The 22,451-nt window shown below is 38.8% G+C and overlaps 1 protein-coding gene across 2 annotated transcripts in view; it reads right to left on the minus strand.

Annotated features, from left to right (window-relative positions):
* The window catches only part of ankrd12 (ankyrin repeat domain 12), a 54,993-nt gene that overhangs the window by 12,345 nt on the left and 20,197 nt on the right, over positions 1 to 22,451 (minus strand). Inside the window, exons 2-5 of one of the 2 annotated variants that reach the window (XM_038290841.1) lie at positions 13,219 to 13,332; positions 8,022 to 8,172; positions 1,601 to 1,672; positions 1,037 to 1,177 (exon numbers count right to left, since the gene is read on the minus strand). In XM_038290841.1, coding sequence (XP_038146769.1) covers positions 1,037 to 1,177; positions 1,601 to 1,672; positions 8,022 to 8,172; positions 13,219 to 13,278 — 424 coding nt within the window. In that variant the 5' untranslated portion in view covers positions 13,279 to 13,332. The remainder of the gene's footprint in view (positions 1 to 1,036; positions 1,178 to 1,600; positions 1,673 to 8,021; positions 8,173 to 13,218; positions 13,333 to 22,451) is intronic. The other variant, XM_038290842.1, reaches the window with a different exon arrangement.

A 22,451-nucleotide genomic window follows, 5' to 3' on the forward strand; every position in this document is an offset into this window, starting at 1 on the left:
GAAACTGTGTAATTGTATTCCTGTACTTTTATGTTTTTACCCTTCAGCACACCAAATTACCCCCAGGGGGGACAATAAAACTAAAGTTGAAGTGGAACATTATTTATCTCCTTCATCCTTGCAATAGTTCGCAGACGATTTGGCCCATTCCTCCAAAAACTGGTGTAATGGAGTCGGGTTTGTTGGCCATATTTCTCCCCCTTTTTCTTCATCCGTTCTTCTGCAGGATTACAACACCTCCTAGAAGGGCTAAATTCTACCTTCCAGATTTAACTCGTAAAATGAAACTGTCTCCCCATGGAATCAGCAGCGGACCACTTTGGACCAGCAGACTGTGGAGTGGTGGAGTTATTGATAAAGACAAAGGCAAAATCCATTTTAAAATAAATCATAAATCAGAGAACCAAAAATATGTTGCATAAGCTAGTCTGGAGAAAGGTGTGTGAACAGTAGGGACACTTTCAAAGTTGCAATTCTTTAATTAATTTTTAGGTTTAGCGGCCCAATTTTTGTAAAGTGGACTGAGAGGAAAAGGGGTACAAGAGAGGGGGAGAGACATGCGGTAAAGGAACACAGGTGAGATTTGAACCCGGGTCAGCCACGTTGAGGACAAAGGCATCCGTATGTTGGTCATGTGAGCTAACCACAGCCACAACAAGAGATAGTAGACTGTGTGTGCGACAGTTGATGAATGGAATGATGATGAATGCAGAAAAACTGACCAACAGAAAAACTGGGTAAGCACAGAAATGGAAAGACAAATGGATGGAGTATTTCCAAATAATATCTGGGAATATTTTTTTATTCCTACTCATCCAGCCTTGGAAAATAACTAAAATCTAATGCCAGACTTTTCCCGGGACCCTGTGACTAAGACATCAAGAGGATCGTCATGCACTTTTTCTGGGAACTTGCAAACATGTTTCAGGAAATGTTTGTTGAATAAATGATTCATTCTTAAAAGATGTTCACAAGAATGAATCATGTCACAGTAAACACTGGTCAGGATGAAGTAAAGGTGAAAAGATCTACAGACCTGGACTGTTGGCGGTCATCTGCATGAGAAGAGCCATCTGTTTGCGCTCAGACAGCGGATACCCGAATAAAAGGTTGGAGGACTGGGACTTTCTGCTCCCAGGTTCCTTCTTCACCTTCTTCTTATCTGGTCCATCCTTATCTGCAACAGAGTCAAGAAATATATTTAAAACATGTCCTAACAGTGAGCTTTCTAACTCGACAGAAACTTTAGTGCAAAAGTGACACGTTTTCCTCCTCCTTGTATCTGTTAGACACACTGAGAAACAGATGACAAGCATGAGGTTTAAAAAAAAAAGAATATAAAACGAAAACAAAACAAAAAAACAGGCATTCCCTTAAGCCAGTCAAGCGTCGACGGTGCTCCTTAGGGCCCCCCCATCTCCAATCGGACGACTGTTGCTAGACATAGACATGCTGAGCTGTAATTGGGGCAGATGCAAGGCGAAAACACACACGTGCATGTGTGCGCGCGTGTTTACAGCCGAGCAGCAGAGCTTCTGACGTGACTGGAAGAGGACAGCAGGGAGGGGCGGGGGGCTGAGGTTTGGGCTGCAGCATTTACCTGCGTATATCCTGCAGGGGGGCACTAATCTCTCTCCCCAGGTCTCACTCGACTGGCCTGGGTCTGAGTCATCTACAGTGCAAAGCAGAGAGGAAGGGGAGGGAGGGAGGGAGGGAGGGGAGAGAGCAAGGGGTAGAAGGGTGGGAAAGCACTGCATTAACGCTCATGCTCTCACACCCTCCTTGTTCCACATGTAGTCAAACACAGACAGGCACAGCGGCACGCTGCGGATTATGAGTCATTGCAACACAGGAGGCTAGAGGAGGAGATCCAATCAGGCGGTCATTTACTCCGCTTCCTCCAGCAGCTGCTTGGGGGAGAAAAAAAACTGCTGGAGAGGAAAAGCCACCCTCGGAGCTAGTTTGCCTTTAAAGCCTCTGCAACACATAAATTACATTTAAATGAAAGGTTTCATTCTGAGGACCACACAATGAAAATCACAACGCAGGGCGCTGCTCTACAGGGGAGATGAAGGCTCACTGGAAGATCCCAAGATGCATGTAAACACTCTGTACTTACTGACTGTAAAGACAGATAAACTATACACAATGTGTTTTCTTTTAAGTTCAGATCTGATATAAACTGACATTTATGCTTCCAACTGGAAGATGGGAAATGAAATGAGTTTACACGACTAAGATGGTAAAATTAGGACGGCTATAAAGAAGAGCTGAAATACTTGTGGTGGGAAAATATCTCAGAAGTCCGTATTGTTTAAGGTAGCCTTAAAATTCTTCATCCTTCAGTAGGAACCAAGCAAACACTAAGGTTCTTCCGACATAATGTGTCGCCGTTTGACAGAGGGCTGAACCATGTAGGCCAAAACTTATATCACAATAGGTTTCTTATAGTGAATACTAAATCATTTAGCAATATAAACAAAAATAAAGCCTCAGAAGTACTCCAAAGAATGCCTGAACAAAATTTGGCAATCATTTTGAATGTCCACCAGTATAGCTTTTTTTTTTACAAATATTTGCTTTACAAATTAAAATGTATAAAACTATATAAAATCTGGAAAGTCAGTCACTGGCCAATGCTCTATTCATACACTATAATGTGCATTGAAATATACCAATGTTATACAATACATTTATATTTATAGTAGTTTGAGAACTTTTAGGCCAAAGCGTGCCAATGAAGAGTCTCTGATTAAGGAATCTCTTGGTCCTAAAAGTCAATTTGTAAAAAGGCACGTAAGCACAAATGTTTAATCCCACTTAACTCTCAACTTAAAAGGAGACTTGCACCGGTCAATTCAGATGATTTTCACGTGAATGCCGACTGGCCGTTCATTATGAAGACTACGACTTTTAAGCTCCGGTTCATGAGTTTCTCTCTGAGCGAACTCGCATCTTTGTCCTGCGCTTGGTCCTTATATGTTTAAGTCAGAGTGCCAAACACAAGGACACAAATCACCCAGATAACAGAGGGAAGAGGAGACAGCATTCAAAGCTCAGACAGTAGCAGCGGGGAATCCATTTGAGAACAGCAGGAGAGCGAGCTTTATAACTGGCGGCCAACCGTGCCCCCCTCTGGAGCTAAGGAACCAGAGCGGTAGATCAGAGGAGCCCACTGGGCAGACAGGAGCGGGGGAGATAAGGCAGGTAAGGAGGAGATCGGAGGAGAACTTCAGAAGTTTGGATAAGGTGGTCGAGAAAACAGCGGCAGGGAGAGGAGAGGCTACAGTTCACCGAGGCTAGCTAGTCTAAATGCGGAGAATCCAAGGAACACGGCGACTGAAAAAGTACCACAGAGGAAACAGAATACTGAGGATGAGGTAGAGGCTACTGCTGACCAGGAGTCAGACTGTAGTACTTTGGAGGAGCCTGCCAGGGAGAATGAGCAGCAGGAGGCTACGGCTAGTCTAGGATAACCACTAGAGCAGGGGCGAGCAATTCCAGTTCCTGGAGGCCGGTATCCTGCAGTTTTTAGTCCAACACACCTGAATCAAATGGCTTAGTTATCTCAGTATGTCGTCAGTTCCTCCAGAGTCTTCTCAATCATCTAATTATTGGATTCAGGTCTGTTGAACCAAAGGCACATCTAAAAGTTGGAGGATAGCGGCCCTCAGGAACAGGAATTGCCCATCCCTGTACTAGAGGCTAAGTTCTGGAGGTGGAAGAATGACAGCAGGGGGATAAGAGGAGCCTGTGGGTGGACAGCGCAGGGGAGAGAGGGCGACTGCTGCTCAATGTCTATGCTGCAGGTATAATGGCGAAACAGTCCTTCTAGGGCTAAATTAAATTGGCTTTTTAAAAATCTATACATAAAACTCTTAAGGGCATTCCTGTGTCAACCTTTGTCAACATTATTTCCTCTCTTTCATTTTGATTCAAAAAAGCTTGTCTCCGCAGACACCTACACAGTATTCAATCTTTTTCATCTATAACTTTGATACCTAACAATACATTGTCAATGCACATGAGAGAGCAGCTGAAGACTTTCTGGATTTGATGCTGCGATCGGCTGATACCGATTTTTGTGATTGTGTCCCAAAATCCTGACCTGTGCATGTCTATTTAACAGGAAGGTTTTAAACAGTGGGTGGGGTCTCGTTGGCCTTGTTTACTGTGATAAATAATAACATGATATGTAAACTGATTTTTTTGCATTTACTCTGGTTTTATTTTATTTGCGTTTTACTTTTCTTGATGTTTGGAAAAATTAAAAGGAAACAAAACAGTAGATATTCAAGTGATCACCTTTTCATTAACAATATTTGTAACCCAGTCAATTTTCAGAGCCATTCAATTAAAAAATTATCTCCATTAGAAATAATCTTATCAGTAAACAGAGACCACATGTGTTTCGTGTAAATTTCAGTATGAATCCAGCAGTTCTGTCAAAGCTGCAGCGGCGTTTCTTAGAGAACAAACATCACAGTGAAGTCCTATGCATCACAGCGGACCCGTGAGACTGAAAGTTCTGGAGGCATTTAAAGCAGGTTTAGGCTCTGCTTATTCCATCATCAGAAAACTGTGGCCGTTTCTCAATATGTGTACTTGTGCGTTCCCATGTGCTTGTGTACTCGAAGAACGTCAACCTCAGCCCTAGTACTGTTCTAATTAACAAGAAAAAGAAGACTAAGAAAGGACGAGGTCCCCGGATATTGGCCTTGTCACTACCCGATCCATCCTGGAAGCATGCATGTGCATGCGCTAACAAAACAATAAGACCTGGGTCGCCAAAAACTATATAATAATGATACTGAAAATACTTATCTATATACTTACAACATTAAAAAATGTTAAACTGCATCATATAGAAAATATTAAAGACTTGGAAGAAATGGATACGTTTTACATTCTCTCCATTGTACGTCATCGGACATGATCAGAGCATTGATCTCTATTTATTCACTGGACTGGTGATTGGCCAAATAAAGTGAAGCCAGCATCCACCATGCTAGTATTCCCCACTCCCACAGAGATGTGCAGTATAAATCGGCTATGGGAAGACATTCCACAGGTAATTTCACAGTCAGTGGACGTACCAACCAAGAAAATCCACATATATGCCAATGTATCCTATAGTATAGTATGTAGCGCAACATTAGTCTGGCTATCTTGGACTGACTCAGAGTCATTGACTACATTAGCCATTGACATTGTGTCTAACGTAAGACAAAAGAAAGTAGAGTAAATAGAAAGAAATTCACTGTGAAATGTCAATGTAGTAATTCATTATTACTCTATTGCATCTGATATTGACAGAAAAAAACATCTCAAACACTTGAGTCCTATTTTTTTTAATTTATATAGCATTACCAGACATGCAAGATGCATGTAATTATTATAATAACAATGTAATAAATACATGTACATCAGTTTAGCACTTTTGGCACAACTGTATTATTGTGCTCCATTGGCACATTCATTTTAAGAAACAGCAAGTGTGTGTCAAAGTGATGAATTTATGTTTATTTTAGAAGTCTTAAGTCCCCCTGAAAATGAGAACGTTGTTGTTGTTCGATGCTGTAGCGCACATATTGTTTACATTGCGACCGGTCTAACAAGGGAGTAACAATATGGCAGCCAGTGGCTTCACTTCAACCCCGTACTACCAACAGGCAATCAGCAATCTAGTGAATAAATAGAGATCAGTGGGTCAGAGCCGTCACATTAACGTTCGAAAGCATAAAGGCTCTCATTGAAGATTTTTTTTTCTTTGAAAGGATATTTAAGTGTTTTTTTTTTTTTTTTATGTATTACTTTTTTTTGTTTTTAGAATATGGAATATTTACGCAAACACAAAAATATTCAAAAGGAACCCCTAGCCTGAAAGACAAAAGCACAAAAAAGTAAGAAAAAGGGGGCGGTATTGCCAACCAAGAAGTTATTCTGTTGGCGCATATGCAGGACGGATTGTGATTCCAGGATTGATTGGGCAGTGACACCCATGCCTCTTTATCGAATAAGCATCAGAGCAGACTTCTCCGTTCTTGAGATCAACAACTGTCCTTCAGGAAATGTTCAGTCAGACTTCTGCACCTGTTGACCAGTATGTGGGGTCACTGCTCATGAGAAAGGTACTTTCATTTGTCTCTGACTTTTTTAAACAAAAACAATATTTTATTTTACTAAATTATCATTTAGTAAATTTGTATTTATCATGACTTTTTTCAGTTTTGTATTATTTGAATTACTAGTGTGAATTAATCATGTCTTCAACGGAAGGGTCTGTGAACTTTCGAGCATAACTGTATGCTCGAAAGTGAATTAGAGAGAAGTGAATTAATTTAAAATAAAAAGAAAAAGAAATTAGCAGAACTGATAGGCTTAGATCTTTTTCTAGTATTGGTTACAGAAAAACATCAAAAGTTGGGAACTTTGGTGTGAGAGATCAGGGGAACAATCATCAGTCCAAACAACCCTGGTAAACAAAGCATGGCAAAGTGCTGATGTTGCTAATGCTACGTCATGAACGTACAAACACACAGACACACACCCATGTCTGGTTTACTAGTCCAGCAGGGAATTTCCACTGACTTCCATTCATTTGTAGGTAAGTTCTACAACCTTACCATGACCCTTACCCTAACGGGTTTATACCTAATCCCAACCTAAATTCAATTCACACCTTAGACCTAAACCTAAAACAGCATTTGTACTCATGGGGACAAGCATTGGTCCCAACTAGAGCACTCAGTGCCCTCAATGTGCTATATTTTCTGCAAAATGGTCCCTGCAATGTAAGAAAAAAAGAAAAACACACACTGAATGAGCTCAAATTTTTTCTTCTCTTGAAACTGACTAAACATGAATTTAAAAATGTTGGGAGGATTGTTTATGTAATAATCAGCTTATGATTCTTTCACATAAAAAAGTCATTACTTTCCAACTGTTGTTCAGTCAAATTTAAATAAGTATACATCTACATAAGACAGAGTCCACATAGAGGAAGTCAGTGGATCAAAGGATCCATTTTAACATGTTTGGTATAACAACAATTTAGGAGGCAAGGTGATTGGGACCATTTTATAGATTTTACACTAATTGTAACATTTATAGAGCAGAGAAAATGTAGTTGTTCCATTACAGATGACTCCTGCCTTTTATTCCCTTTCCTTTTCTTTTCAGGCTCAACATATTAAGGGACTAATAGCTGTTAAAGCCAACCTATGTGAAGAAGAATAGTCCTCTAAACCCAATTACTGTTTTGCCACTCCAGGGCAGCATCAACTCCCATCAAGCATTTGCAGTAACAATGGCTCTCACTGTGGAGGGATTGGGCGATGTCTCTATTATAGAATTGCTTTAATTGAGCCATATTAGAGGAATACAGATCATGAGAGCTGGTTTATGATCTTACCTCAAAATTTCTGTCCGATTCTAATCGAGACTTTAACTAGACCACCACGAAAACCCTAATTCCTCTCTAAAACAAAGCCGCTGTTTTTTTTCCCCATTCAAGAAGTTGGTTCTGCTAGATATCTGCCATTAAACTAATTTCTATAACCTCCTGTTTATGACAAAAACTTCACACTGAACCAGAGGAAGCAAAGCAGTGCCTTCAAGCTACCATATCTTGTTGTTACTTATATCAATGGGAATATAATTAGTTATTTTAACATAAGGCCAGCTCTTGATGATTGGTCATTTAAAAAATGGATTTGTGTATCATTTTTTTTTGGTAAATCCGATCAAATATTCATCTCACTCAGTAACCAAAAAACACAGCTCCATTTTTGTCTTTTTTACCAGAAACATTGGAGAACAAATAATCATGCGCATCATCATAGATTGCATATGAATCAGTGCAGCTCATTTCAGCTTTAAAATGAAAAAAAAAAGTCTCTCAGTCAAGATTTGGACCTTCTTTAAATGTTTCAATCCAACTGAACAGGCTGCATTCAAATCCACCAGGTGGCAGTGTGAGGACGTGGCAGAGAGCCAGCTGAATGGCAGTTTGGTCTTACCAGTGTCTGAGTCCCGCTCCTCCGTCCGGGGCGGACTTGCAGTGAAGGAAAGCTTGCGCTTCATGGAAGACTTGGCTTTCCCTTCCTTTCCCAGCAATTCACTCCGATCCAACTTTGGAGTTTTGGTGAAAGGCGACAGCTTGTCTTTACTCTGTCAGAGTGAAAAACATGGTCAAAGGATTGTTAGATATTAGAGGGACTTGTAAGGCAGCACGTCAAACAATTACTGACTAAATTCAAAGACGAAAAATAAATAATGGCAAACAAGATGAACAGAAATGGTTGGTTTGAGCTTATAAACACCACTGTGAAGCTAGAAGAAATATGACTTACATCTAACAGGAGACACATAAATATCATCCTAATATTATGTCTGGGCAAAATAATCTCAGTTTCAGCTGCATGACTCCTTGAAGCTGTTTTTTTTTTTTTTTTTTTTTTTTTTTTTTTAATAAAAACTGCTGCCAAGTTAAAAATCAGGAGTGACCATGTCTGAATGGAAACAAATCTCCAGCTGGTGGAACTGCTGTGTCTAAATCATATAGTCAGGAGAAGCAACAAACATTCAGGATCATACAGATTTCACTGCATAGGGGTGGACAATAATTAGAATATATAATCTCAATATAATTTCAATTCCTCTCTCTGGTATCACATTTCCAATTACATGGCCGTCAATGATCACTCATATTGACGTCAACGTTTCCAGAACAACATTTCTAAAATGTTATATTGGAGGAGTTTTGTAAATATGGCAAAAACAGCAATCAGCAGTTTTCACAGGTATATGCTGGTCATTCTTGGCAGTCTTTCTGAAGCATTTATTTTATTTATGTTATTATCAAAATAATCAGAGAGAGTTTTCTCTTTTCCTCAGCATCATAAAATAATTCCCTAAGCAACACAGGCACCATGCTGTCTGGATTACATTACATTTTTATAACAAAAACAACTTTGTCTCAAGCAGTGGATTCCAAAGTCGGTTATTTAGGGCTGGTATCCTTCTGGCATATTTTAGGTTGGTCTCAGGTTTGACATGTCTGAATTAGGGCTGGGCATTTTTGGTTATGACAAGAATTATAACACTAAATTAGAATTGATGATGATAATAAACCCCAGAAACTGGGCAAATCGTCAGACTTATTTTTACTACTTCTTTCCATTGGGGCATTGACAAATTTGAAGAATATGAATAAATGGAGTTATTGCGAAATGTTTATTGATAGAAATCTTCATATAACTGGTGTCCTGAAGATGCTGGTTTTAAGTCTATATAATCTTAAAGAGTAATATTTGTAATTGTGGGCTTTGATTGCTGTGCTAAGTAAGTAGTAGTCACCGTCATGATACTATCACTGAATACTGCGATAATATTTTATTCCTAGTCTTAATCAAAAGATTCAGGATTTTCAAAGGCTGATGTAGATCCTCACCACAAATTAAAGAGAAATGAGGACATAATAATCAGCTGCGTCCAAGCAGGGAAGTATCTAATGTTACTATACAGGAGCCCTTGAGAACTAGACTTGACCGGTCATAGAAAGGCATCAAAGAAAGAAGTATAAATAAAGGAAAAAAGGAAATTCTGGTTGCGTGTGCATTGTGGACCTCTAAAAATAGACAAGTTTAGTCTTGCCACGCCTCGATGGTTGCAGTGAGAGAGTTTTGAGAATAGGTGGATGCTAGGTTCAGGCCTTAGTCTGATAGAAAGATGTATGATCTGGTTAAATTGTCTCAGTAAAGTGCCTCGAGATGACGTGTTGTGAGTTGGCGCTATATAAATAAACTGAATTGAATGCAAAGAAAGATGGATGGACAGACCTGGAATAAGGTCTGGAAATATTCCAGGACTGTGTTGAGTTGCATGCTTTCCTAGACCTTCTTAGGCTCTCAGCTGTTTTCAGCCAGGGACATTTCTAAAGGTTAAAGAAACTGGAGACCGTGATGTCATGGTGATGCATACACTGCATTGCAAAAAAGCATTGGGCACATCACCAAATCTTGAACCTGGATTTTCTGTTCATTTCCACGGCTGCATGTGTATAAACTGTGGTTGGGAACATGCATAGAATTAATTTGAGATGATGGAAGGTAATTACTATAAGATAATGGTAAACGGGGGTTCATCAATAATTTTAGCCCTTAAAGTAGAAATGGGATGTATCAAAGATGGGGTACATGGAAATGTAGGCGGACATATACTTTTCACAGTATATCTGTCGGTTTCAACCATTTTTAATTTAATAAATAAATTTTAATAAATGGAAACAAGTGGCTAAAGCAGAGTATTCTGCTAGGTGACTGATGCAGCATATGTCGGTTTCTTTCACCAGTTATCTGCAATTGTTAGTTACCAGAATATTCAGTCTAATTACAGTCATTCTCTAGTGCTGCTTTAAATGAATTAATTTCCACAGTTCTATCTTAATTTTGTGTAGAGAACAGGAGGCATCCGTGCACATGTTAAGTTGGAGACAGTTGGGAGTAACACAACCAAAATAATAAGCCAGAATGGTTATGCAAATAAATAGTACAATAACTTATTAGCCATCCGATCTGCACACAAAGCTTTCTCAGTCATATTTTTTTTTAACACTTTGGTGCAGTAAAATACATTTCTGGCAGTTAGAAAATGTCTGCAGTGTGGTGTGTCTTTGATCTCGGTGAAGAAATGTGCCAGCTGTGCAAAGGAGTGTCTGGCGATGTAGAGAAGAAGACTGCTTTAAGAAGCAGAATGCACTCCCTCCTTTATCTAGTAGAATAACTAAATTCTGTTAAGATAGAAAGAAAGAAAATCTCACAGTTTTAAGATAAACAGGATAACAGATCAGAAAAAGTGTTTAAGAAAAAAAAAAAAAAAAGACATGTTTAACCAAAATATTCTACCTTATCTAATAAGGTTTGCAATAACAGTCTGGGTTAAACAACCTGGAACCAAGTTTAAGTCACACTTTTAGGCTGGGATTAAAGATAATCAGAGTGTGTATGGAACTGGGACTGAGAACAGTGTGACTGGGATTGGTTCTTTTTGGCAACCAGATGTTGTTGTTGAAGTGAGGTTTGTATAAAATGCGGCACATTTCGTCACATTAAAACCACAAACGTCCAAGTATTGTAATAGTCCGACCAAAATCAGTGCATAACTGAGGAGAGGAAAACATCCCAGGCTTTCATAAGGAAACAAAACAAAACAGAAATGTAAGGCAAGCCTATTTTTTTTCTCTCTCTCTCGCTCTCTCTCAATACACCACCAGCTGCCATCGGAAGTAGGTTAATATGTAAAAGGCACTGCTTTGTGTGACTTAATCTCGGTGTTCATATGAAGGCCTCGGAGGTCTTCATAAAGAGCAAGCTACACAGCAAACAAGTCGACGATAAATTGTTTGATTGTAATCGTGTTTGAAGAAGCTTTACAAGGCAAAAGAAAAATTGAGCACTCTTTAATCCATCATTCAAAAAGTAAAAGGGGTGTGGCACGACTGAAAGCACCTAAAAACTGACAGACTAATCAAAAGCAGCCTAGAGACCCCTGTTACAGAGGTCCACAACTCAGGGGATTAGCTCTGTTGAGAAAACATATACTACTTTATAAGTATAAAAGGGAGTTTTTCCTCTCCACTGTCGCTACAAGCATGCTTAGTGTGAGGGATTGCATCAGAGTCAAACAGTCGATGCAATCAACTGGTTTTCCTTGGGTAAAAAACTTTTAATCAATTTGACTGTATGATCTGGTTGAATTGTCATGTGTTGTGAAATGGCCCTATAGAAATACATTGAATAGAATTGAAGTAGACCTGTTTGGTTTGCCCAAAGTTATACAGGTAACACAGAAAAATCACTGCATAAAGGAACCAGAAGCAAAATGCTTTTAGCAGTGGAAAATTAGCATCAAACATTTCAATGGATGGTGGCAGCATGGTGCGAGAGGGAGGCTTTTCTTTTACAGCTCTTTTATGTTATTTTTATTTCCATAACACTGTCACAAGTACAGAGTAACGAAATTAACTCTCTGCTCTTAACCCATCCCCTTGGGGTGCAGTGGGCTGCCATCGTGGGGGCGCCCGGGGAGCAGTGTGGGGTTAAGGGTCTCGCTCAGGGTCCCAGAGTGGCAGTCCGTGGGAGTGGGGCTTAAACTCAGAACCTCTGGATTCCAAGCGCAATGCCCTAACCACGAAGCCGCCACTCCCCAGAGAAAGTCAACAAAAAACCTGTTAGATGCTGAAAAAGGCTTGAGGTGGGGACGTAGGTTCACCTCCCAGCAGTTAGCAGCCGTAACACGACTAGAGCTATGATGTAAACGTTCAAACACCATCGGTTAGGGCTGAACAATTTTGCTAAAAAAGTAAAATTGCAGTTATTTTTCTTTTGATTTTCCTTTGCACTAACCGCAAACTTATAAAAGTTTTAGTTTAGGGTCTCCTTTTTCATGAAAACCTGCTTGTCCACGATCCATTGTTAAAGAACTTTACTGTAACCTTTTAGTGAAAAAGTGCTTACTTCTAGTTACATGCATGGATCTAATGTTAGCTGCAACTCTCTCTACAGTTCTGTGTGGCGGCAAACCCACTTTTTAGTTTTAAGTCTTAGTTCTTTAGGGAATCTGTGGCAAGTCCGGAAAACTGAGCTTTAGAAGCCTTCAATCCAATCTGAAATCTTTGAGTAAGTGAGTCTTTAAATGCGAAACTGGGTGATGCCTCAATACCAATATCACAGTCAGTGACTGAAATTCAAACCCCCGCTACTGTATCTCTACTGTAACATATCCAAGTTAAAAGTCCCGTCTTTTTTCTGCTTCGCATATGAGAGGATATAATCAACACTCTTCAATAGATTTAGTATTTGGATCGCTACTTTTACTCTTAATAAGGTTGGGAAAATCTAGTATTGGTGCAACCCTGATGCAAACCACAAAAGACGAGCAGCTTTAATTGCAATCAAAGGATTTTACCCGCTGAAGACTTTTGAAAGCTGCATAGAAAGCACACCTCACTTTTTATTTATAAAAAGAAAAGAAAATTAAAACCATGTATCATATCCTTCCACTTAATTATGTACATTTTCATTGTTCGTTCCATATAATATGAACTAACAGTAAAAATTGTTTTTAGCTTTTATTAAATAGTTTATCAGGAAATGAATGTAATTTAAGGTTCAACTTGAGGGAAAGAGGCGGATTTTAGTGATTGCGTTAACATACCTTCTTCCCCGCCTGCTTATCCACCATGGCTCCATCTCGGTCGCCCCCAGGTTTGGCCATGGTGCAGCACCGGACTAGCTTAGACGCCTACAGCACAGCCGGTTCATCATGCACCTAGGGAGGGAAAACACAAGAGCAGTGTGGTTAGATGAGCCTGACACAGTCATTCTGCCTCCTAACTAAAAGCTCTAGAACCAGACACCAGGAAGAGATCCTAGAATCACACACAGTTATAATCAAACTGAGGCGGGTTACACCTTTTCCTTACAGTAAAAGTCTGCAGGGGGAGTATGAAATGATACTTTCACACGTCGCGTTTCAATTTTTCTTTTTCTTTTTTTTTTTTTTTTAAATAGAAGATCAGAAGTCAGGGATTTTTGTTGAACTTTCCATTCCGCTTCAGAAGACGAACCTTAAAGATTAGTCAGGAAACAACCACATGAGGCTGCATGAATCACAGCTTTAGGGACTGTTGTGCCTCTGAGAGGAAAACGTCCCCCCCACACATGTCACTACTCGCTCTCGTCGATGTGACCGTCTTCCTCTCTGATGTGGTTTATGACAATGAAAGAGGAGTAGCAGAGTCGATGGGGTGCAGCGTAGGCTAACTCCACCAGCTGAACCTAAGCGAGGAGCCAGCAGAGCAGCTGTGAGTTTCCTCGTCACATGAGGGCTGCCCTTTGCAGTCATAAGGCTCTCTGCTCCACTACTTTGAATGAACTTTCTTTCGTTTTACAGTCACAGTTTCATTAAGCAGAAATGGTCTCCCTCCCTCTGTGATGAAAAGTCCCACAATGGGCTTAATTCTAAATGAGGAAACTGAAGAGCCTCTGATTAGTTGTAACAGAGCCACCGAACAGACTGGGAGAGCCCCGTTACTCAATATGAACTTAAGTTAAACCTTATAACGATTGATGGCTTATGATTCCTTTTCTAAGAAGCATGACTATACTTTTAGTATTTAGTAGGCAAAAGAAAATATAAAGAAAGATCATAAAGCAGCACATTAAACATCACTGCACAGGATTCACTCCAAACAATATTTAACTGACTGTGACTTGCTAATCGATTAATCTCTCAAATCTTTTGTCAATTAATTGCTTAATACTTCAATTGCAAACAGTTCCTTACAGGCGCTTTTTTACATAATTTAAACCAAGTGAAGCTTAGTTTAAATTCTGGACTTCTGCAGAGAGCATATATATGGACAAAAAGGGTTTTCTTCCATCTTAAATGCAAAATCTTAACATAATCTTTGCAATTTTGGTGGAGTAGCTGCTTTAACTGGGATGCTCTTTCAGCTAAAGTCGCTACAATTAAGTTAACATTGCTTCTAAATTAGTTAATTTACTACTAAGTATGTTGACGATTAGATCAATAATCAAATTAATCCGACTAATTCTTTTACTCCCAAATGAGAGACCTGAAAACTGAGATTTTGTCTGGAAAAAAAACAAACAAACATTATCTAACACTAAAGTGGCCCATTTTATTAGTAACTCATGCAGGGGGTCTGAGAAGACCTGTAAACTAAAAACAAGAAAGATATAAAAGGTAACTCAAAACTCAGCTAAGTGTTTTAATCAGGTTTTTTTTTTTTTTTGTATCTTAGCTTCTTCTGACTAAAAAGGAATTAGAATTTCTGACATTGCTTTTTTGTGCCCTTTACACACTTACAGAGAAAACTGGTACTTTTACAAGGTGGTAAGAACGCAGACCGGTTTTTTTTCTGATACAGTGGTAGTTCATACTTTACAATATTTCAAGTTGAGCACATTGATGCTGATTTTTTCCTCAAAAACATTTTTGTCAAACAAAAAGAACTAAACTAAATGATCCAACCAGGCCTGCCACTACCAAACAACATCATTATATTGTTTTTGTCCTAAGGGAGAGAACAAATTTCTCTATTGGCCCTGAATAGCTCTGGCCATGTTTAGTAATAAAACACAACAATAGTGACAACTTTCCCTTAATGTGACCTTTCTAAAATGTCAGACTATCATTTCTATGTAGCTCCAACGATAAAATCTCCCAGGAGCAAATCTCTTTCACATCAAAACCATTTTGGAGATTTTATTCGAAAGGCCGACACAAACTAGTACAAAATTATAAAGTCACTAATTAGAGTTTTAGGAGCTGAAAATACTTCAAAGTGATGCAGAAAATTCACCTTCTAGAGAAGAACATGCATACACAAGGAGCTTGGATGTGATGCAGAAAAATGGCTCAAAGTCCAGACCTGAATCATACTAAGAATCTCCACTAAGACCTGCTGTGAACGAAGGTCCTGTATCCAATCAGACTGAATTAGTCGTTTTGTAAAGAAAAAAATGGGATAATAAGGACATATCCCATAATAGTTCTAGCCAAAGCTGGCTCTGGAAATAAAAAGCTGAATACAGATGCATTCAACAAGTCTCAGATTATTATGTGCAAACACTAAAACCATGCAAGACCTTTTTGTTGGTGAAACCAATTAATGTCCAATAATGTCGTCTTCCAATTGGTCATTTAGATTTATTTTATAAATCGCCCTAATAAAAGCCTGCAAACCAAACCTCCAGTAAAAACACCTCGAAAACGATAAACCTTTACCCATAAATGTTCACAATCCCTCTATGTTTCACAGTATGTTATTATCATTTCTTTTTTTTCCTTGAAACTTAATACCATGTTGAGAATGAAAAATAAAAAGCCCATATAATCAACACTAGATGACGGTGAAAACCAAAACCTACCAGCCTGGCTAAACCCGTCATTATAGAAGCCATTAAGGAGGTCCGTTTAAATGGAGGGTCAACAAACGCACCATCATGAACCTCACATTCATACTGGACCATGGTGGGCTGTAGCATAAACAAAGCAGTTTTAATCTCTTGAAGCTTTTATAGGCTTACCATGAGCACAGACAGCTACACACCAGTACAGAGAGAGGAAAAAATAAAAGCTGCTGACTGAGATCTGAGATGATACTGATTTTCTTAAAAACAGAAATCAGGATGATTTTAGATAGGAAATGCCTGATCAGAGATCAAACACTAACCTTTTAGATTTTCCCTGTAGTTTCATCCATTTATCTTTGTAGTCAGAAGACATTCACTTCATATTTTAACTCCTTTAAATGTCTAAACCTACCCTCAGATGTCTGGTTTATTCATTTAACTATGCTGTACAGTGTACCTGTACCTGTGCTATCTAATAACGATCAATCTCTGGGACAAATGGAGCTGCAAGGAACCAAAACAGTTTGATCGAAGGAAACATCATCTAGATCCCTGGTCAAACTACTTTATATTACAGGGGACATGGTTTTACCAAGTTATGTTATTCACAAAGTTAAACTGTTCCAGTACACAGTTTCCCCCCTATTCTGCCAAGCATTGATTCATTAAGTCCAGCACTGGCACACCCTTGCATGTGACTACACAGTGTCAAATGTCCAAACTAAGTTATCTTAATGCCAATTTGTGGCCAAATTACTGCAAATGCAGAACTATGACGCTTGTAAATGTTAGACCAGTCAGTAGGGACATAATTCATCCATCCACACTAATCTACGATGAATGATTATTGATCAAGACTAATGAGCATGGATCCAGGAAATATGATGCAGAAAAAAGTTAATCCACATCATCAGCTTTAAGATGTGCTTTTATTTTGAAGTTTACAAGGCATGAAACTATAGTGAACAGACAATCTATCTTGTTTTAAAAGCATCACTAGGCAGCATAGTGATCGCAGAAACATTACTTGATTAAAATGGAAATCGTATCAAGTCAGACTTTGTAATATTAGCAAAAACTGCATCGTTATCCAAACAAAATGATATAATACTGCATCATGATAAGACTGGTAGTTTTACAATCCTAGAAAACTGGACCATTTTTGGTGGAATGTTTTTATAAAAAAAAATAAATGAAAGAAAATAAAAAGAAAATCACAGTAGAAACGAGAAGAATCCCCCTTCGACAAGAACCGTACTATATACCAGGAGGTGAAACTGATGCCAAAGATTCCCTGTAACTGCTGTTACTGCCAAGGATCTGGACCACAGAGATCCACTGAGAATCAGGGCTTCTGCTGCAGAGCTGGAAGGTTGTGCTACTCTGCACTATGTAAATATACATACAGTGAAGAGTTTTTTCTGTAGTACTTTATTTTGTTTAAAAATTTTGCTCTAAAATGAATAAATAGTTGGAAGTAAAGAACTGGCTGAAAATTTGGTTTGGTTGAATGAAGCAGGAAATAGACACAGTAAGAATAGATAGATTATACAAAATGACTACAACCTAAAAACAGTCAGGGTTAAGGTTTAGAATGTTTAAATTATTATATACGAGAATATAAACCCATTCAAACCAATTTTGAGTTGTTTGGATATTTTAAAATGATATTGTTGTTTCTGTTCCTGAAAGCAACACGAGCAGCAGTTGGAAAAATCCTCTCATGTAATGTTCAGAGTTAAGGCTGATCAGATGCATTCAGACTTTTTATCTCGATCACCAGTGATGTTTACATCCAGCTTGAGGTCCTTTCAGGTGAATAATTGCAGTCCGGAACAAGCCATATATATATTTGCAGGTTCTAAGAAATGCATATAGCTGATGCTAATGCTTGGTTCGGTCCACTTTTCTCTCTCCACCGTAGCTGCATAATGTTCCCAAATGGCGAAGTTAATTGACCGCTGGGAATCCTCCCTTATGCTATAGTGTCACTTTTTAACGTTGCCCCTCAGGGGTAACACTGCACACTTGTTTCAACATTTAAATATTCCCATACATTAAGGTCAACCTCTACTGTTCACACACACGTGTATCTAACCCGCAGGTAGGAACTGGATATTTTCAGTATTAATACTTGCAGTTACACCTCGGAAAAATGCTATGACAATGATACATTTGTAAGAAGATTGTGGCATTTGCTTCAAATAAAACAATTCTGCCTAATTTTTTGTCCACCACAGAGTTTTATACCAGCCACAGTCTGGCGGACAGGTATTTAGAGAACTGCCCAGCTGAGGCCAGTGACCGGTCATTCATTAGTCAGCAGATAGCCACTATGCAGCAGCATTGTCATTCAGGAAGCTGAAAGGCAGAACTAAGCAGCTTGGGGTGAGAAGATATAAAACTATATTAATGGGAATACTAAAGCAGCATGGACAGGACAGAGGCAGTCCAAAAAGAGGTAAAACCAAATGTTAAAAGGACTCCAATCTGGCCCAGAAAACAGAGAGCGGGGTGTGACTATAATTACAGAGGTATGTGGGCACGCACTAGGTTGGCATTTACACTCGCTGTGTTTCATGAGCCGCTTGGGGCTGCCTAAGCCCAGGCGAGCTTCGCCATTAACCTCAGGCTGTTTCAAGTCCAGATCAAACCCTGCCTTGATGACAGCTTCGGTTCACAGAAACTATAGCTATGATTTCCCTGGAATGGGATCTGGCACCAAGAGCAACTACTACCTGCTACAACTGATGATGATAATCGAAACACAGAATTACCACCGGCTAAAAAAAGCAGGGTGACTTACTATGAAGAGATGCAAAGGAGGCACTTTACCTCTGCAAGGTGGTACAATAAATAGGCAGGAAACAAGAAACACTGATATAAAGATCAATTACAGTTATGATTTCCCATCAAATGACAATAAACAGGGACAAAGCAGACTACTGGCAAAGTGCTATGTCTTAATCAAGGGAAGGTTTTCATTTTTGATGAATAAAGGACATTTACACAATAAAAGGTAATGAGTTGGTTACCAGACATTATTAATGTGCAGCATGCTTTAAAACAGTCTGAGAATCAAACTAGTTTTTGGTTTTTATGGTTCCTATGGTTTAAAATAGTTTATAAAAATGCCAGAGAACAAGTCATAGTGATGCAGAGCCTCTCCCCTACTTATTGCTGAACACATGTCTATACAGGATTGACCTTTCCCTTTTATTTCAACACAGACACAAATCTCTGCCTAGAAACATTTCTTTCAAAAACAGGCAGTGGATAAATGTGATACCCACTTCTTATCTATTGATAGGCGAATGACAATATTTGGCATCATTTGAAAATCAAACTAAAATTAAAAAATGACAGAACAACTCGGATAAGATCTTTCCCCCCTCAACTATTTTTCCACAGTGAAGATTAAGGAGATGCTGCATTAATGGTTCAGAATATAATTTAATGTAATAATAGTGTTTGTTTTAGCAGCACAACTGTAGTAGAAGCTGGAAATGGTAAAGGGAAGAACCTTTTTGATAATCAATACAACTTAGGGTTCTTTTTTATTTTTTATACAATATTACTCTACAATAAAAACAATGACATGTCCTGACGTAATCCTATATAGTCAGTTCCTGTTGTGGAGAAGTAAAATTAGCAGGGTTTATTCTTTATTCTATAAGGCAATAGAAGTACCATTACCCAAACCACAATGATCAACATGCTGTAATATTTATGTAGGGATTTTGTTTGCAAATAAAAAAAAAAGATCAATTAAATTGTAGCATTTTGAAACACTGTTATAATGTCAGAATCTCCAACTAGCTCATGACTACTCAGCTCATCCCCTCATAGATCAATGATTATCAATAAAATTCAATTTTTTTTTTTTTTTTACATGAAATTTAGACTTAATGAGCAAAGTATTATTGGTTTTAATTGGAAAAATCTCAGAACTGCTCCTGCTGAGTAATAAATATTATGATAAGGTCTAGGAAAATTATTCAGAAATACAGGGCCTGAATAATAAGGATTATGCAAACTCTTAAATCACTCCTGTCTTCTAAATGTGGACTATTAGAATAAGAATATACAAAATAAAAAGCAGGGCTGAACGAGGTGGCCAAAGCCTTTATCACAATATACTTCTTATTCCTGGTCGATACAATTAAACTGCAGTATTTAACCCAACAAAACAAAGGCTTCAGAAAGAATACCCCAAAAAGAATACAGGAAAAAACCCTTTGACAATTAGTTTATATTTATAAAATCACCAATATAACATTTTGGAAAATGTCTCTAAAACCCAGAAAATCAGCCAGTAACAAATGTTTTAATCATACACCGTAAAATGATAAAATAAATTCTAGGAGATTCTGGACAGTAAGGAGGAGTTTGGATTATGATATTCAGTATTCATCTTAAAAGTCATGCAAATGAATGAAACAGAAAGCTGTTTAAAAAAATGTATTTTTCTTTTTTGTATCCCAATTTCAGAAACATTCTGCTGGATTTCACTTAGACTATTAATTTTCTTATTTTTTCTGGTATTGGCTGGAATAAAAAAAAAGAAAAAAAAGCCATTTAAAAATTTTTTTGTGTGTATTACCAGGGACAGACAGTGACTGCAGTAATTCAGAGCAATGCCATATTAAAGGGCGACAGCATTTCCGCTGCTCCTATAAAGGAGAACTCTCTGTTCTTATTCATAACCTGATGTTCCTGCAATCTAACCTCGCTGGTTCCAAACTAACAACAATAAGAGACGTTTCCCCACAGCGCTGGAGCATCGTGGCCCTGATGGTAGACGGGGTGTCGGTGAGAGTCCTTGCTTGAATGTAGCCGTTTGGGGGGTGGGGGTTAATAGAAGTGGTTTGGATGCTGGGTTATGCTGAGGGGGGAGGAGGAGGGCGTGGAAAATATGCAATGTTTTAAAGAGGGGATGGATGGAGAGTGCACAAACATTACGGTAACCTGATCCACCAACTGCAGGATGGGACAGGGAGGGAAGAGGGCTAAGAATAGAACGGAGGCTGACACACAGCTCCAGTACGTCGCCCCCAGCAGCAACAGCCGCAGAAACGTTGCTCCACTACATCTTCCAGCGCGCTGCCTGCTGTGAGCTCTAACACAGCATGTGGAAAATACATGTGATATTCCCCCTCCTTGTTCTCCCATGTGGCTGCACTTAAAACAAGCTGCAAAAACTGGGTTAAAAATGAGCTATAGGTATAAGACAATGGCATGCTTAACAGTAAAAATAATAAGATGCAGGGTAAGGTATTACATCAGAAGCTAGGAAGATCTGCTCAAGGAGACCCAGTACGCCTGCTGCAACGATAAACAGCCAGTCACGTGGTAGCGGTCCTTCTGCTACCAGGCTAAATGATGGGGGAGGTCTCACTCCGCTGCACATACACTCCCAGCCTTTATCTCACTCCTCCTCCTCTTCCTACTCCGACTGCGTAATGAGAAGCAGGACAAAGCCAGACGCAAAGGCACGATTATGGAGACTGAGGGAGAGGGGAGCTGGAGGAAACAATAACCAGCAAAAAGATTCAGGTCGTAAAAAATCATACAGGATAAAGCAATAAAATATCCTGAGCTTTTTTATGAATCATATGAAGAAAACAAATTCTGTAGAGCAGGCTGAGAAGGAGTACTTAAAGGTGCAAAGCTCCAGAGAGCAGAGGATCCAACAGGAAGCTGAGACAGATGAATAGTCTTCATCTTATCAGTAATCAGAAATATTTCTAAAGATTACTGCTTATGATTCTTGATCCAGTTGTTGGATTTGTTAAAATTAACAATTTTTTCTGTCTGTTTCTATTCATTTTTACAATTGTTTTAGATTTTCTTTCATTTATAGACTTTATCTTCACAGAATAGCTGTTCCTGCAAAAAACACAATGCAGGAAGGAGAGAAGCAGCTGTGTCTCTGCTCTAAAGATAATCAAACAGTCCATTCTATGTAAATGACAGGAACATAAAGCAGTTTATGGCCAGAACCATTTCCTATCGTTTGGCCCGACCTGGCGTTCATACCCTCCCCTTTTCCGTACATGTGTTTTTACATTTGTTCCTTCCTTTCATAGCGAAAGGAACAGGTGCACAGTTTAACTTAAAATTAAATTAAAATAACTGGGCTATCTTAAATCTTCATGCTCTGAAGAGATCTGTAATTAAATATCAGTTACTTTTTTAATTTGAATTGATATAAAACAATTACTCCTTGAAATAAGGTAATATATTTCTGAAGACAGGCCATGCACACCCCTAATCAAACAGGAAACATTTTTAATGTTCTCCCCTCTGTACAAGTTTCACACAGGAAGATCATCAGTGTTGCACCACCTACTTCCTCCATTCCTTCTAAATACTGCAGCTTTCTCTGTAAATTATTGATTTCAAACATGACAGGAGGAAAAAGATCAATGAAAACCACTTTTGCTTCAACTATTGTGATTATTTTTTAACCGTGGGGTCTTTTAAAATAGCCAATATGCTGCTAGC

This window comes from Cyprinodon tularosa, unplaced genomic scaffold, assembly GCF_016077235.1.
Source record: "Cyprinodon tularosa strain WSP-4 unplaced genomic scaffold, ASM1607723v1 ctg29, whole genome shotgun sequence".
Lineage (NCBI taxonomy): Eukaryota > Metazoa > Chordata > Actinopteri > Cyprinodontiformes > Cyprinodontidae > Cyprinodon > Cyprinodon tularosa.